The sequence below is a fragment of the Equus quagga genome, chromosome 7 (genome assembly GCF_021613505.1).
Source record: "Equus quagga isolate Etosha38 chromosome 7, UCLA_HA_Equagga_1.0, whole genome shotgun sequence".
NCBI lineage: Eukaryota > Metazoa > Chordata > Mammalia > Perissodactyla > Equidae > Equus > Equus quagga.
The window spans coordinates 897,920-915,221 of NC_060273.1; the positions used below are offsets into that span (position 1 = coordinate 897,920).

At 62.2% G+C, this 17,302-nt stretch overlaps 2 protein-coding genes across 2 annotated transcripts; one reads left to right on the forward strand and one right to left on the reverse strand.

Moving 5' to 3' along the window:
- Positions 1 to 10,250: 10,250 nt before the first annotated feature.
- Positions 10,251 to 10,968, reverse strand: LOC124241938 (putative insulin-like growth factor 2 antisense gene protein). Its single transcript, XM_046666332.1, has 2 exons — positions 10,875 to 10,968; positions 10,251 to 10,723 (listed from the first exon to the last, which is right to left on the reverse strand). Exons 1-2 carry the CDS (start codon positions 10,966 to 10,968, stop codon positions 10,251 to 10,253), a joined length of 567 nt encoding a protein of 188 aa, XP_046522288.1.
- On the forward strand, positions 10,758 to 16,011 carry SOX8 (SRY-box transcription factor 8). The gene is made up of 3 exons (XM_046667846.1): positions 10,758 to 11,474; positions 12,827 to 13,053; positions 13,806 to 16,011. The coding sequence occupies exons 1-3, from the start codon at positions 11,053 to 11,055 to the stop codon at positions 14,528 to 14,530; spliced, it is 1,374 nt and encodes a 457-aa protein (XP_046523802.1). The 5' UTR covers positions 10,758 to 11,052; the 3' UTR covers positions 14,531 to 16,011.
- Positions 16,012 to 17,302: the final 1,291 nt, after the last annotated feature.

The window sequence follows — 17,302 nt, forward strand, 5'->3', positions numbered from 1 at the left end:
ACTGGCTCTAGACACAGGATCCCCCAGATCTAGGCCAGACCAGCAACTTCTGGAACCCCTCCCCAACGTCCCCCCGCCCCCCGACACCACTGTTGGGGTAACAGCATGTGTGTGTATCTTACAGTGTGATTTTTTGTTTGTTTCTTTTCCTTTTCCATGAAAAACCCTCCCTTCGGAGCCCCCTGTGCAGTGGGACCTGTAAAAGACATTGCAGTGGGCTGGGCAAACATCTCTACGTCATGGCAAGCCACCAGCAGGGAAGCGTGTACCCGAAGGCTCACAGCCTTGGGGGTCAGCGGGACAGTGAGCCAGAGCCCATGACCTGCCTCCAGGTCCTTCCACAAAAACCCATGAACTGCACACCTCTCCTCCCCCTTGTCTAGGCACCACGCTCGGGACAGGCCAGCACAGCCATTCAGGGAGAGTGGGCAGAAGCCAGTGCCCTCAGCTCAGGCGAGGTCCCTGGGTCCCCATCCAGATGCAAGAGCTGCTCAGGGGACAGAAGGCCAGGAAGGACAGCTCTGCCATCAGGTGTGACCTGGTGATGCTTTTCAGGTGGGGACGGTCCTCACAAAGGGCCCTTTGTGCTCAGCTTCCCCTGGCCAGCGCTGCATTGTTCTCCCCAGAGAAGGGCACAATGGGGCATTGTGCAGAGCAGAAAGGGGCCCCTTGTCTGGCCTCCAGCTTGCTGGGCTCTGGACGCTGGGCTCCCTCACTGGGTTTGCCCAGGGTGGGCGAGGCCATTGGAGAGGTCTGCCGGGAGCTCAGGCTCTCACGTTTTCTCCGGGGTCACCTCCTGGGAGCTGACCACAGAGATCCAGTCCATCTGAGGGTCCGGAACCGGCACAGGAGGGACCTCATGGAACAGCAAAGGCTGGGAAGTGGCTCAGCTCTTGCCCGTTTCAGCCTGAATGTAATCCACAGTGCACCCATATTATTCAACCATAAAAAGGAGTGAAGTCCTGACACAGGCTACAACATGGATGAACCTCGAAAACACCGAGCTAAGCAAGAGAAGCCAGACACACAGGGCTGCATACTGTCTGACTGCATTTATATGAAATGTCCAGAACAGGCAAATCCTCAGAGACAGGAAGTCCAGGGTGGGTCCCAGGGCTGGGGGAGGGGGTGAGGACTGATGATGAGGGGCACGGGGTTTCCTTGTGGGGTGATGAAACTGTTCTAGGACTGGAGAGAGGGGGCGGTTCCACAGGATGCGAATTCATGAAATGCCACAGAATTGTTCACTTGAAAATGGTTCATTTTCTGCTATGTGGGAACCCTGCACTGGTGTCTCAGAGGCACCTGAAAGGCATGGCTTTGCCTGGGACTAGGTCATGTCGTTTACGTCAAACGCACCTCTTCGTCTATCTTGGGGGGCATCTAACGGTTTTAAAATAATATTTAGACATGGGTACATCTTATGACCTAAGAAGGCACTCCACTTAAAAACCAACCAAATGAGGCCAGCCCGGTGGCGTAGTGGTTAAGTTCATACACCCCGCTTTAGTGACCCCAGGTTCATGGGTTCAGATCCCAGGCGCAGACCTAGACCCACTCATCAGCCATGCTGTGGCAGCAACCCACACACAAAATAGAAGAAGACTGGCACAGATGTCAGCTCAGGGCTGATCTTCCTCATTAAAAAACCCCAAACAAATGAAAAACCCCAACAAAACCTCTTCTGCAAACCCAGAGTCAGCCCAGGGCCGGGATCCTCCTGCCAGAGAGGCCCAGAAATGCTTTCCTCTCACCCTGTAGCTCAGGGCCTGCAAGCCACAGGAACCTGGGGTCCCTCCCAAGCAGCCTGTCACCAACACCAGGTGCCGGAAGTGTGTGTGTGCACGGGGAGGGGAGGGGCCCTGAACCGCCATCTTCAAACAAAAAACTCCATGAGAAAAAGTCAGGCTGAGGTGCTTGAGAAGAGGCCTGGCTGTCCTAGGGCCCGTGACAGGAGGACCGGGGCTGGGCGGAAGCGCCAAGCCCCACCTGGACAGAGGCAGGGAGAAGGAGCCCAGAAAAGGAGGAGAGAAGAGAAAAGGGGGGCTCCCCTGAGCGGAGCTGGCAGCTCAAGATGGGATGGTGTGGTGGGGACCCATGGAGGAGCCGGAACCCCCAGGAGGGCCATGTCCCCAGCAGGCCGCCCTAGAGCTGCGGCGCACAGGCCCGCGGGCTGGCGGCACTCCCAGCAGCTGCGGGACGGCTTCACAGAGGAATGAGCCCCGTGTCGGCACCTCGTCCAGCTGTCCCCGGGCACCCCGGCCTGGCAGCCTCCCTGCATCAGGGCAATTGTCGCTGACGAGCATTTGCAGCTGTCTCTGGCACCCTCAGGAACCCAGCTTGGGCCCAAATCTAATTGTGCACCCTTCATTTACCCCAATTTTTCATGTCTTGACATCTGTTGATGGGGAGGGTAGGACCCGCTGGCACTAACATCTGTCACTTTCTTCTGGAGGGGTGGTCGGTTTCGGCCGGTCCCGCCCTGACTGTCCAGCGGCCAAAACCCCCTGGTGAGGCTGGCAGGTGCGGGTGGGGGTGGGCAGCAGGTGCTGGGCCATTTGCTGGTTGCTCTGGAACCATGACTCATGGACGGCTGTTCTGCTTGGCCTGCCTGTCTCCTCTCCCAGCACCGCCAGCTCCGGGCCATGAACGCTCCCACACCCGCACCCCAGAAGGAGACGTGCTTCGTGTGGCCCTCCAAGCTGGGGGGCCATGACTGTTGGGCAGAGTGAGAAGCAAGAAATCCCAGTGCAATCACATTCTCTGGTTATAGAGTCCTACAGCAGGGAAGAATGCACAGGTTTTTCTTAGAATCATATTCTACACTAGAAGAAGTCTTGGAAATGGCCTAGGCCATGGGTCACAAACAGGAGGCTTGTGGGCTGAATTTTGCCCACAGAGCTGTATCAGTTAGCATATGGGCTACCGATCACCACAATAATGCTGCGTAACAAACAGCCTCAAAACCACAAGTTGTGGGGCTGGCCCGGTGGTGCAGCGGTTAAGTATACATGTTTTGCTTCGGTGGCCCGCGGTTCGCCAGTTCAGATCCTGGGTGTGGACATGGCACTGCTTGACAGGCCATGCTGTGGTAGGCGTCCCACATATAAAGTAGAGGAAGATGGGCACGGATGTTAGCTCAGGGTCAGTCTTCTTCAGCAAAAAGAAGAGGATTGGCAGCAGTTAGCTCAGGGCTAATCTTCCTCAAAAAAATAAATAAATAAGATAAATAAAAATAAAGTAAAATAAAATATAAAGCCACAAGTTGTTGTGTTGGTGAGCAGTGCTACCCATCCGAGCTGGGCTCAGGTGTGCATCTGTGGTCAGCTGAGGTCTGGGGGCCCTGGCTGGCCCTTGGGATGATGGGGGCCTCTCTCCAGCCATCCACAGGCCCCACAACTCCTTATGGCCTTGACCACAGCAGCTTCCACATTCCTCTCCCTGATTAGTTCCTGAAGGCACCTGAGCCCAAGACCCCTGATTTGGCCCAAACCTCTTATTTCACGGACGGGAGGGCTGAGGGTTGGGCTGGGAGCTTGTGCCCAGTGCCATCCATCAGCCGGTCTTGGCTTCCTCTGACCCTCGCCCGGTGATCCAAGCAGACAGTTCATTTGTGGAAAGAGTGAAGGGCATGCCTGGTACATGTTCTCCTTGAAGGCGAGCCCGGATGGGCCCACCAGCGGGAGACGAGCTCTGAAAGGTGCTAGTTTGGAGCGATGATGAGTTTACAGACAGAGAAAGTACAGTAACATCAGGTGTTGGCTATCGCACGCCGGGCATGCTATTTTATCCCAACTCACGCAGGCCCAGAAGTGCCCACAGAACAGACAGGCGCTCCCTCCGCTGCGCTGAGTAACCCCAGAACTCCCCCAAAGTCGAAGGGCCACAGATGACAGCATCAGGTCCCGTGATCTCCAATGCCCTCCTGTCTTGGGGGAGCCCCAAACTCCCTCCTACCCCTTTCCACACCCCAAGGGCAGGAGGCAGGGGCAGACGGCCCGCATGAAGCCCCAATTCACAAGCCACTCCGTAGGCCTCGTTTCACGCTTTATTAGAATGCTTTGCCAGCACGAGCTTCTGGAGGGGCGGGCCCCCTGTGGGTCGCCACCCTCTGCCCGGCACCTGCCATGGCACAGGAGCTCCAGAAATGTTTGCGGAATGAGCCACGGAATAGAAAATGCTCAGATACACCCTCCAGGATCTTGCTGCATGGACCCACACAGGGGCCACATGAAGGGGGTTCTCTCCATCTCACAGTGGTCATCTGGAAGGTTGAAAGCCACCAGGAATGCCCTTCTAACCCCTCAGATTGTACCGTCACTTCCAACCGATGCTCAGAGGTCACATTAGCAGGAACTTTTCTCGTCGGCTTATCCAGGCCTCACCCACCTCTGCAAAGCCCACTAGGGGCCCCTCTGTCGAAGGAGACACTTGGCCTCTGCTTAGAAATCAGAGAGGGACCGTCAAGTAGAACGCCCCAACCCACCTGTTCCTGAGGTCCCAGCTACCTCCTCTGATGACCAGGAACCGATTTCTTCTCAAACTGATGGCAAAGGTGACTGGGTGGGAACCCCCAGCTTGAGCAGCAAAGTTGGCGCATGTCCCACAGTCCTCAGGTCCTGGGGTGCAGGAGCAGTTGGCAACGGGTCCTGTTCCACACCTGCCACGTCCCACGAGGAAGGGGATGTTAGGTTGCGGCTGAGGAAGCGAGGGGGGGGGGGGGGTCTGCGCCAGCCAGCGGCTGCCACACCTGCTCCCCAGGGCCAGGCCCCGAGGGACCAAAACAAACAGGAGCCGAATGTCCTGCCCCACCTGGAGCCCAGGGAGGCAAAGCTGTGCCACGCTCACTCTGAGCCTCCCGGACTCCAGCACCTTCACAACAGTGCCATTCTCCTCATGCAGGAGGGCATGGCTCTCTCCCATTCTGCCCACCGCTCCTGCCTGAGGGTGTCTTAAACCCTCCTCCACCACGCGCAGAAAAATAACTACTTGGCGTACGGGTGGAAATCTCCCAAGGGGGTGTGTCCTAATTTGCCTCTGGCATGATGAGTCTCTGGAACCTTCCATTGTGGCAGAGGCAGTCAGGGCCTGCAGCCGGCCAGATCCCTTTCTAGGAAAGGAGACTTTCTCTGTGACACGTTTATTTCAAGCCACTGTGGGCCTTTCCCTGTCATCCTTGACGCAGGGCTCCGCTTCAGAGAGGTTCAACTCAGACATCTCGAACAAGAAGCGTCATTAGACCTAAAGTCCCGCTTGGAAGGACGAGCACAGCTCTCGGCAGCCTGTCTGGGCTCAGAAAGCTGGTGTCCTAAAGCGAGGGTCAACTTCAGCATCCTGGCTCGCCTCCTGCACGTGGGCCCAGAAAGCCTCTCCTGGCCTCGTCACTTCTCAGGGGGGCTCAGGGCCCAGAAGACAGAGGAGCATGGTGCACGGAGCCGGGGACCAGGTGATGGCGATGGTGGAGGGCAGGAATCCTGGGGGCTGGGGTCCATGCGGTGCGGGCCCAGAATGGGAGTGGGGTCTGGAGCAAGGAGGATCTAGGGTGTGGATGGAGTCTGGGGGTCCTGGGAAGTGAGGATCCAATATGGTTATGGGGTCCAGGGTAGCCAGGGCCCATAATGGGGCTGGGGTCCAAGGGTCCAGGGGAATGAAGGCCCAGAATGGGGCTGGGGCCTGGGATCCAGGGGAGTGAGGACCCAGAATGAGGGGGGGGTCTGGGGTCCAGGGAAATGAGGGCCCAGAATGAAGGTGGGGTCTGGGGTCCAGGGAAGTGAGGACCCAGAATGAGGGTGGGGTCTGGTGGTCCAGGGGAGTTCGGAGCCAGAATGGGGCTGGGGTCCGGGGGTCCAGGAGCCTGGCATCACACAGACCCCTTGTGCATGAACAAGGAGTGGAATTTACTGGCTTAGATATAGAAACGCCCAGAGGCACAGCCTGACCCCAAGTCTGCATTGCCTCAGCAGACTCAGTTTCCCCCTGCAGAAGACACTGCTGGTGCCTGGTCTGGACGCCCTGGTGCTCCCTCCACCCAGGGAAGGCTGTGTGTTGAGACACCCAGGATCCTGCCTGAGGACAGCATTTGGCTACAGAAGCACCCCTGCCGAGATGTGCCGAGGCCATTAGAGAGATGTGCCAAGGCCTGCCGGCTGCTGCTGGAGCCAGCTCCCCCAAGCCCACGGGCTGGAGAGAGATGGACGGGCACAGCTGGATGCTCGGGGACCACGACCAGCAGGGGCTGAGTGGAGGCCAGCGCAGAGACCACAGCTGCTCCCGACACATCTGCGCAGCACGTGTCCCCAAGCAGACAGCGCACACGGGGGCTCAGCTCCCCGGGTTGAGCATTGTCCCCTCCCGGAATCCTTTCAAAGGAGAACAGCCACAGCAGTGGCGTCCCCAACCTCCGGTGGTCGGAGGTCACTCCCAGGCAGTATGGGTTTTATCTATCAGGAGGCTTCAGAGCTGGTGAGAAGGTGCAGAGGGAGAGCCGGGAGCACGTCCACCCTGACCTGAGCCCGCGGGATTGCGAGGATGCGCCAGCTTGAAGCCGAGACACAGCATTGGAGGAGCCTGCACGGAACCAGTGCCCACCACAGACCGGCCCAGAACACCCTGGTCCTGGGGGCCGAGGGGAGGAATCTGGGCATGATCTTCCAGTGTCTTCTGCATGTGTGGAAGGGTGAGGAATAGAGATGGCCAGCTCCCGAGTGGACATCAGCCCAACCAAGGGGCCGCGTTCCACCCAAACCAGAAGTTCCCTAGCAGCTAGCAAACCAAGTTGGGGAGGGGCTTTCAGCAAAGAGCTGGCCCAGAGCTCTGAGAGTCTGTTACCAGGGGACGCTGCAGTCCTGGTGCCCTGTGGGCACCCCTCCTCTCTCTCTCTGGACCCAGCGGGGCAGGACGAGCTGCCTTTACAGAGCTGCTTTCTCACCTTCGTCCTGGACATCTGGTTTCTGCAGACCGGCCAGTAGCTAAAAGCATCAATTGATCTCTGAGCTTGAGCTGGGGTCCCAAGGATGTGATGCCGACCTCCTCAGGCCGGCTTGTGGAGGCCCGGGCCAGGGCTGTGGACGCACAGGGGACATGCCGGCCCTGGGGATCGTGGGCCCACGTGGCCTGTCTCAACACTTTTCTCTTAAAGACTGCAAACCACGGACTCAGCCTCCCTGACTGGAAGGCGAGGGCCAGGCAGACGCTGGGCAGGGCGATGCAAGGAGCGATAGCAGGGTGCTCTCGTCTGTGGTGGCATTTATCCCTCAGCAGCCCCTTCTTTCCTACTCAGCCTCTGCAGTGTGTGCGCACACACACACACACACACACACACAAACACACACACAGGGGTTTCCTGAGCTGCCGTTCCTACAAGCCAAGGGATGGGCACATCGGGGGTCCTTGTGCCTGGAAGCGGTTTCCCTGAGCCCTCCAGGCCTAGGCTGGCCAGGTCTCAGGTCTTGTAGACACAAGGGGTGCCTGCCAGCCCACATCTCCTTCTTTGCAGGTACTCTTGGAGCCTCTGCCAGGGTTTGGTCTAGAAACCTCGTTTACATCAGCTTCCTTCTGCCCCAGGGCTGACATTCCAGGGTCAGATACCTGACCAAACTTGGCCAATGGGATCATCTCCCTGAAACCTCAAAGCCCACTCACTAGATGAAGGTGAGGCCATCTGGATAGCGGCAGGTGGGGGCAGGAAGGAGGAGCTAAGAGAAGAGGGGGGAAGGCAGGAGGTGGACTGAGAGGTGGTTCAAAGAGCTGCCCTTCAACTTTCAAGTCACTGTGGCCTCACTCTGTTCTCAAATACCCTGTACTCTTTGCTGCCTCAGGGCCTTTGAACATGCCCCCCCCCCCAAGGGAACGTCCTCTCTTCTTTGAGAGATTGGAAGCTTCAGGTCTCAGCTTAACTATCACCTCCCCAAAGCTGCCTTCCTGGACCCCTCCTGCACCCCATGGTGAGTGTCTCGACCCCTTGGTGTGTGTGCTGTCACCCCCCCTCACCCCAACTCAAGCATCCTCTGGGCAGGGACTGTGCAGTGTGGTTCTATTTCATGTTGCCCAGAAAGCCCCTGGCATAAAGCAGGTGCTTCATCAACACTGATGAAGACACGAACCAACCGTGGCCACCTCCTCCTCTGAAGGCCACATCCCGGTGTCCCCTCAGGACTGACCCAGCAGCTGAGGGCACAAACCGAGGTCAGCATGAATGAAGGGTGAGGCTGGATAGTGCACTGGCCAACTGTGGAGGCCCTTCTGGGCACCAGCCCACGTGCCAGCAGCCACCCCGGGCTGTGGGGCTACGCTGCAAGTGCCGCCTCCCCGGAAGGGCACCCACACTCTGGCGGGGCTCTGCCTCCCCCCACCATCCCATGGGACTTGTGGCCTGCACAAATTCAACAGGGGCTGCCCACCAACACCCCCCCACCAGCCCTCAGGGTGGTCACTGCAGCTGGTGGAACCAAGGGTGGGGCCTAGGACGGCACGTGCCACACCACTGTGCCACCAGGGTCTAGCCCAGACTCCCCCAGCTTGGCCTCTTTCCCTCCAAGGGTCCCAGGGGTCACCTGTGTCCGGGGACACAGCTGTGAGGTGCCCCTCTGTGGGTCGCTGGGGAGCGGGGAGAGGCTGCCTGGCCCACTGTACCCAGTGCAACCTGGGCTTCGTTTTCCTCAGCAAAGCAGAGTTCCTCGTGAAAACCCAGACCTGGTGCCTGACAGTATGCGCGCGAGGCATGGGGAGCAGGCGGGATCTGCTGAGGGAGTCTGGGCAGGGCAGTGGGGGCCTCCGTCTGTCATCTCTGCCCCCTTTACTTAAACCCTGCTTTCACTGGCAGGGTTACTGGGCCAGTGAGCTCAGCAGGCGCCCCCACTTGGATCCTCCCTCAGTGTCCTGAGACTGCAGAGCGGGGACCCCAAAGGGAAGGGTGTTCCCTGGCAGGTGACCCGGCAGAGAAAAGAGGAGGACAGGTCACCCTGGAGGCCAGCTGGCCCTCACCATCATGTGGGGCCTCCCAGCCACTGTTCGCCTTGAAGAGCGAGGCTCCCCGTGGTGCTTTCCAGGAAGGCAGAAGGTCGGGTTCACTGTCTGGGGCAAGCGGGTTAGCCCAGCGCACAAAGACAGCAGCCTTCTGGTCACCCTGCAGGTGGCAGCAGACCTGAGCATCGCAGGCGCCGGGCGCCTCCCTCTTAGGCCCCGAAGCGTCCCGTAGAGGCCGCGGCACCCGCTGTTCCAGGTCCCCCGACAGCCCCCGGAGCCACCGAGGCCAAGGCCTAGTCCCCAAACGGGCGGTCCGGACGGGACCCGGCTCCAAGGCCTAAGTGCGCAGCGTCTTCCTCTCTAAGGAATTGGCAGCCCCCCGCGCGGGGGCGGGCCGTCGCCGGGGTCGGGGCAGGAGGCGCATCCTGCGCGGTCAGAGGCGCGGGGGCGGCCCCCGGGTCGGGAAAGGTGCGCGGGGAGACGCTTCAGCACCACTCGCCGGCTTTCGATTCGGAGTTTTCTGCTAATAGACCAGCCCTTTCTGCCGCCAGAAAGACGGCGTCACTCCTTCGGCTGCGGCGGCCACTCGCCTAGGCGTCCAGGACTCGGCGGGAGGCGCGCGGTCGGGAAGCTGGGCGCCCTTGCCCGGAGTCACTTGGGGCGCGCGGGCCGCAAGCTCCGAGACGCGCGTGTTCAGACTCGGCCGCCCAAGGAGGGGATGGCGAAGCTCTGGGCGGCCGGTCCGTCGCTCCCGGCGGATTTGGCGAAAGAATCTGAGCCGCCCTCGGGGACCGCCGGGCCCAAGGCCAACTCGCGGGGGCGGCCACGGGCGGGGACTCGGAGCCGCGGCCCGGCGCTTGCCTACGGGGAAATGTCCCCTCTCCGACCCCGCCGCCCCCCCCCACACGGCGGCACACCCCCCCCCCCTCCCTCCTCGGCGGGCGCGCCCACCTCCTCCACTCCAGGCGCCCCGAGCGGCCCCTGCCCCCCCGGACCACCCAGGACCGCTCCGCTGGACAGCCTCCGCGCCCCCACCCCCCGGGTCACGCCCGGAAGGCCCTGGGCCCCCGCGTCCGGCCACGCCATCCGCCGGGCGGCCCCAGGGACTCAAGAGCTAGGGTCAGCTCAGGCCCCGCCCAGCGCTCCCGCCCCCTTCAGCTCCTAGGACCGCGCCCCCGCCAGCGCTGTCTACGCTCGCGCCCGGTCCGGGCGGGGAACCTGAGATCGCCCAGCTCGCAGCCGCGGCCCCTGGGCGCGAGTTACCTGGACGCGCGCGGCGCGCAGACTCAGGCGCGCTGGAGCCTCCCACATGTCGCGCTGGCCCTGCGGGCGGGGAGCCCGGGCTTTGAGGCTACGCGGTCCAGCCGACCCTCCCCTGGGCCGCAGGCTGGCAGCAGTTGACCCCGGCGCCTCTGGGCTGCGGGCGAGACGTCGGGGCTCAAGACGGGCTGGTTGGGGGGGCCCTTGAGGACGCGCCTCCTTGCGGAGCCGGTTGCGCGACGGGACCGGAGGCGGGACGCATGGGAGCCGAGACGCGCCCGCAGAGGGAGCAGGGCGCCCCGGAGCGCCCCACCGCTCCCTTCTCTGACCCCTGTTTCCTTCCCGCTCCTCCTGGAAGGGGGGCCCACGGCGTGGCGAGGCGAACGGGAGGGCGCGTCCACAGCCCGGGCTCCGGTCCTGGGCTGCCGGGCGCGCCGGGCCCCACGTGGTGCCGCGCCGGGCGGGGCAGGAGGGGGTGCCGGGGGATTCGCGGCGCTTTCTTTAAGGTGGGGGGAGGGGGCGGGGGGCTCCAAGCTCCGCCCCCGGGGGCAGCGGAGCGCGCGCCGGCCAATGGGGAGCCGGGCAGGGGGCGGGGTCTCGCGGCCTCCGCTTAAAGAAACTTGTTGCGGGTCCCTCCGCCGGGACTGAGCCTCGGCGGCGGCGGCGGCGGCGGCGGCGGGAGCGCGGGATCGGGTGGCGGCAGCGGCGGCGGCGACGACGCAGGTCGGGCCACCGCGCGGCCATCTCAGGTCCCAGAGCGGCCGCAGCGCAGCCGGGCCTCGAACCCGGTGTGCGTCCCCGGTGCGCGCCCCTCCGCGCGCGGCCCCGATGCTGGACATGAGCGAGGCCCGCGCCCAGCCGCCCTGCAGCCCGTCTGGCACCGCCAGCTCCATGTCGCACGTGGAGGACTCGGACTCGGACGCGCCGCCGTCGCCCGCCGGCTCCGAGGGCCTTGGCCGCGCGGCAGGCGCGGGGGGCGGCGGCCGGGGCGAGGCGGCCGAAGCGGCGGACGAGCGCTTCCCGGCCTGCATCCGAGACGCCGTGTCGCAGGTGCTCAAAGGCTACGACTGGAGCCTGGTGCCCATGCCGGTGCGCGGCGGCGGCGGCGGCGCGCTCAAGGCCAAGCCGCACGTGAAGCGGCCCATGAACGCCTTCATGGTGTGGGCGCAGGCGGCGCGCCGCAAGCTGGCCGATCAGTACCCGCACCTGCACAACGCCGAGCTCAGCAAGACGCTGGGCAAGCTGTGGCGGTGAGTGCACGTCCCCGGGCCAGGGCGGGACGGCGGCCCGGGCCCCGCGGGCTGGGAGCGGGTCCTGGGGTGCGCGGGGGCTCGAGGAGGTGGCACCGCGCCCGGCCTCGGCCCTGCTCCCAGTGGCTGTTCCCAGGGCGAGTCCTAGTGGAAAAACCCCCTCTGGCCAGCTGGGACCAGGCACGGGGTACTCAGAAGGGCCCGTGGAGGGCAGCGGGAGGAGTGTGCAACCGCCCAGCACATTCCCAGAGTCCGCGAACAGCTGAAGGCAGTGGCTGGCATGCCTAGTTGGAGACCCCAGCTGTGAGTGGCCCCAGATCCTGGTGGCCTGTCCCTGCCCCCGAGGAAAGGTGGTTTCTCTCTGGAAGCAGGACACAGCCTCCAGCAGTGTGCTGCTCTCTCGAGGTGCCCCCTCCTTGGAAAGGGCTCCCCCCTCACTCTCCGACCACCTTTCGGAGGGAGTCCAGAACGCGGGGGGAGGAAGTGCATGTCACCATCCCCACAGCTTCTTCCTCTCCCCTGCCACCTCTGCACCCCGCAGCAGGGAGGGAGTGGGGTGAAGTGGTGTCCAGCAGAGACAAGGTTTGTGCACACTGGGGCCTGGGGAAGCTGGTCGGTTCTGCAGAAAGTAGTGACAGAGTTGCTGCTCAGGACAGCCCACCCCAACCAATGCTCTCCGCTTGGGTTTACCATGGACAGCTTTGGCTTTGGGGTGCTGGTTCCCCACATCTCACTCCTCTCTGTGTCAGTGGGTGCTCAGAGTTGGCGTGAATGTCTTCTGTGCTCCTGCCTCTCTCTGGTCTGGGCACTGTGGACCGCGGCAGCCCGTACCTCTCTGCCCCTAAGCCCAGTCCCGCAGGCAGTTACCGGTGAGCTTCTGGAAGGGTCTGAGGGGCTAGTGTGTGTTCAGAGCTTCAGTGAGGACCACTGGGTTTCACCAGTGTTTCCAGAGGTCTGGGAAGATCAGCTGCCGGTGAAGTCCCGCCGGGTTCCCGGGAAGTCTCGCTTTGTCCAGTGTCTTCTCAGCTCTGTCCTGCTCTCCTCCCCCGCCTGCCTTGGAAACCCCAAAGGGAGAGGACAGACAGCTCAGCGAGAGGGGAAGGAGGAGGGGAAAAGTGGAGACAGAAAGGTTCGGATCTTGTTCTGGCTTGTTCCTGTGACCCTGATGAGCACAGACCTCAGCAAACGGCCGGCCAGCTTGAGCCCTCCTGTCCTCAGCGAGGGGGGAGTGCCCGCCTGGTGGCCGCCGAGGCCTGGGAATGCACGCAGGCCTCCCTGGTGGGGGTCGTCCTGGTCCCCTGCCAGCGCCACCTGGGCACCCCGCCACCCTGCTTCTGCCCTCTGCTCTACAGCTTGCTGAGCGAGAGCGAGAAGCGCCCCTTCGTGGAGGAGGCCGAGCGGCTGCGGGTCCAGCACAAGAAAGACCACCCGGATTACAAGTACCAGCCGCGCCGGAGGAAGAGCGTGAAGAGCCAGGGCGACGGGGACTCAGGCACTGAGCTGGGCCACCACCCCGGGGGAGCCGTGTACAAGAGCGACTCGGGCCTCGGCGACACGCACCACCATGGCGACCACGCAGGTGGGTTCCCGGGGCCACCAGCCTCTGACACTCCCCAGCGGGAGAAGTAGGGGTTCTGGCCGTGGCTGAGATGAGCAAGGGGGTTGGGGGCAGGCACCCTCGAGAGAATCAGGCCTTCCTTGGGTACCCAAGAAAGTCCCCAGACCCCAGGTAGCAGCCGTGTCTGACGCACACAGTGGGGGTCGCCTGCTTAGCCCCCTCTGGGCACCGAGGGTATGATGGTTTGCCCTGTGACCTGCTGCTTTCTGTCCTGCCCGAGGTGTTTCTGCGTCCCCTGGCTTTCTTGCTGGTTCTGACCCAGGACTCAGTCATGCTGCCTGCGTGGTGGTCAGCCCCCGCTCAGGATGAGACTGGCCAGAGTGGAGTCCTGGCCAGCCAAACAGTCTCGGTCCAGTTGGCTAAAGCCAGCATTCTCGGGGAAAACAGATTCTGTGTGGGTTGCGCTGTCATCGTGTGCACTGGGCTGGGGTCTCCTTCTCCCACTGTGGTCTTCGCCATGGGGCCTTCATGGCCCCAGGTCTTCCCCCAGAACAGTGCTTCACGGAATTTCCTTGGCCGAGGCGTGAGGTCTGGGTCTGGCTTTGCTGGAATTTCTGGGAAACGTACAGGAACAAAAAGCCGTTGATTCCTACCTTCAGTTAGCGGGGCTGGTTTTCCTCCCGTGCGCGCCTCGCCAGCCTGGCTGGCCCTGCCAGCCCCACCCCACCCCCCACAGAAGGGGCATTCATCCCTGAAATGTGCTCTGTCCCCAGGGCAGACCCACGGGCCGCCCACCCCGCCCACCACTCCCAAGACAGACCTGCACCACGGGGGCAAGCAGGAGCTGAAGCTGGAAGGCCGCCGCCTGGTGGACAGCGGGCGCCAGAACATCGACTTCAGCAACGTGGACATCTCGGAGCTGAGCAGCGAGGTCATCGGCAACATGGACACCTTCGATGTCCACGAGTTTGACCAGTACCTGCCCCTCAACGGCCACTCGGCCCTGCCTGCAGACCAGCCCAACGCTGCCGGCTCCTACGGGGGAACCTCCTACTCACACTCCGGCATCGGAGCGTCCCCCGTGTGGGCCCACAAGGGAGCCCCGTCGGCCTCGGCGTCGCCTACCGAGGCAGGCCCCCCGCGGCCGCACATCAAGACGGAGCAGCTGAGCCCCAGCCACTACGGTGACCAGTCACACGACTCCCCAGGCCGTGCTGACTACAGCTCCTACAGCGCCCAGGCCAGCGTCACCACGGCCGCCCCCGCCGCGGCCGCCAGCTCCTTCACCAGCTCTCAGTGCGACTACACTGACCTGCAGGCCCCCAGCTACTACAGCCCGTACCCCGGCTACCCGGCCAGCCTCTACCAGCACCCCTACTTCCACTCGTCCCGCCGGCCCTATGCCTCACCCCTGCTTAGTGGGCTCTCCGTGCCGCCTGCCCACAGCCCCCCTAGTAACTGGGATCAGCCCGTGTACACCACCCTGACCAGACCCTGAGGGCGCTGTGGCCGCGTGGAGGGGCCCGCGTCGGCTGTCGGCTGAGGCGGACTTTATCTTGGCGAAGACGGCTGGGGCCTCGGAGGCCCTCGGGAAGGTGTGCGTGGAGCGGAGGAGAGGCGCGCTCGGTGTGCACGGCTCGTCAGTGCCTGCTGGGGTCTGCGGGGAGCTGGCTTTGTAGCCCAGGCCACTTTGCCTGCAGATCTCCAGACTCCCATCAACGGACACAGCCCTCCTTTCCTTCTCTCTCTTTGTGGGGACTGGTAACTCCGAAACGAAGGACGGCCATTGGGTCCTCTTCTGCACAGACACCGGCACCTTGTTCTGTACCTCGGTGGGCGCAAAGCGGCAGGCACAGCCCAAAGGACAAAAGGAGGGAAGGGGCAAGGGGTCTCCGGCCACCTGCCTTCCGAGGTCCTGGCCAGCCTTGGCACTGAGACACCCCAGGACCAACGACGACATCCCCACGGCAGGGGGGCACCCGCAGCCTGGTGGGCACGCGTCTGCAGGAGCACCTGTGGGGACCAGCCCATCAGATCCGGGTGATCCTTGTAGCTAGGGTTCTCCTGAGCGAGGTTTGGCTGTGACTAACACTTCTCTCCTTTTATTTTATTTTTTTAATTTTTATTTTTGAAGCTTAAACGTGTTTGGTTTTGAAAGCTGTTAAAATGTATTTATGTTCTGTATTATTTTATCTGTAATTAATGAATTGATTTGTGCAGAGACTAGAATTTAAGACAAGACGGAAGCCGGGGAACCAAGGGGGAGGGCGAGGACGGCAGGGGGCCTAGGGCCTTTGCCCTGGGCATTTTGGGGGTGCCGCGGAGGTCCCCGAGCTCCAGGCCCCCTGGGGGGGGCGGCTGGGCCCCTGAGGGAGGAAAAGGATCTGCCTCATAGTCTCTGATCAGGTTGGGGGCCCCGGCACCTCGGATGAAGTTGAGGTTTAGCGGGTGTGGGCATCGCTGAATTTCCCCCCTACCCACCGCTGGTGCCAAGCGGTAGAGACGGGAACTTCCTGGGAGGACGCGATGGCTGCAAAACGCGTTAATCCCGGCTCTTAGGAACCAGGCGCCACCTCCAAGCTGTGAAACTGAAACCTTCTCCACTAAGCGAGTTTAGATTCTTAGTTTTAGGTGAGTAACGCCTGACTGACCTGCCTGCTTCCGCTGTGTGCTGAGCAAAGATAACCGCCTACTTCACGGAAACTTGTGCCTTTAAGACTTTGTCAATTGAAAGACATCTGAGATGTTGCTCCTTTTTACTTTTTCTACTTTTTCCTACCATTTTCTAGAAGAAAAAAAAATTTTTTCTTTTTTTTTTTTTTTTCGGCCTATCTCTTTCTGGGGGTGGGGGCAAGGAACTATAGCAAACCTGTTTTTACGCCATCTATTTTTTGGTGTCGAGTTTGGACTTTCGCTGTCACTTACCTGCTGTGTTTCGCTACTTTCTGACCAAGCAAAGCTAACTTTTGTACAGATCGATTTGATAAAATTAAAAAAAAACGCTTTTTATCTACGTGAGCTGCAATTTGTGTGTTGCTTTCCGTAAGCAGGGGCGGCTGGGGGTGGGGGGCGGGATGTGGGGCTCCAGGGCCTTGGGGTCCCTCTTTGAAGAGCTTGGCCAAGACAGGAGTGGGGTTCTGCGAGGGTTCACCCCGAGCCCCCTCAGAGGACGTGGATAGTTGGAGCCCCCGGCCCAGCCAGACTCAGACCCACACCGAGGGTGGAGACAGCTCCCTGTCCCAGTGGCCGGCCAGACCACCCCACCCGCAGGTGCTGTGTCTGAATTTGAACACCGTGGGTCTAGAAACCTCCAGGAAGCCAGCGATAGTCTTCCTTCCCCGGGGGGGCCTCCTTAGTAGGCAGAATGGGTCCAGATGGGCCAGATTCTGGGCTGTGGTTTCCTCCCAGCAAATCCCAGAGCCTGTCCCTGGGTGGCTGACGGCATTTTTCGGGCGCTGGCACGGAGCCAGACTGGGAGCTGGAAGAAAGCCGCCCTGCGGGAACCGGGCAGGGTTGTCTGTTGGCGGAAAGTGTTTCTAGGGAGAAACGGTTGTGGGGAGCGACAGCAAGCGAGGGGCAGCCTCACCCTGGGCTGGGCCTCACTCTGGGCTGGGTCTCCCCGGTACACGCGCCCTCGGCCATGCAGGGCATCACGGCGCCTGGGTGCCCGCCTCCGGGCTGTGCAGACTGGAGATGCGTCCGGACACAGGAGGATCCAGCTCCCCACGTGAAGGCAAACACACAAGGCAGCTGCCTCTGTGATTTTAACGGGGTGGCCCGGGTAGGGGGGGACCCACCCCGTCCCCTCGCCTGCCCAGCCGCCTGCGTGGCTGCAGTTCAAGCTTCGTCCCTCGCTCACGCTGGGGAGCCATGTCCAGGGCCTGCCAAGAGCAGACTTTGGGAAGAGCTGCCGGTTTACGAGGTCCGGGGCGTGCCAAGCCTCTCAGGCGAGGAGGGGTCTCGGAGGGGGCTGCCAAAAGCCAGGCTCAGAGACGCCCATGGCCTTCACAGCCCGCCGCCTGCGTGGAAATGGCCCAGCCCGTCCTGCGTCCAGCCAAGGGCTGTCCAGGTCCATATGGCCCTCTGAGCTGCTGCACTGACACCCCAAACCAAGGAAAACCCCGGGCGTCAGGCCTGCTGACAGAGTGGGCACGGCTGCCCCTGTGCTGCTCCGGGACTCGCTCCGGTCTTGCCAGGTTCCCGAGGCCCGAGGCGCTGCCAGTTTTGTTTGGAGTTGGCGGGACTCCTGCGTGTTAACTCCCCGGGTCCC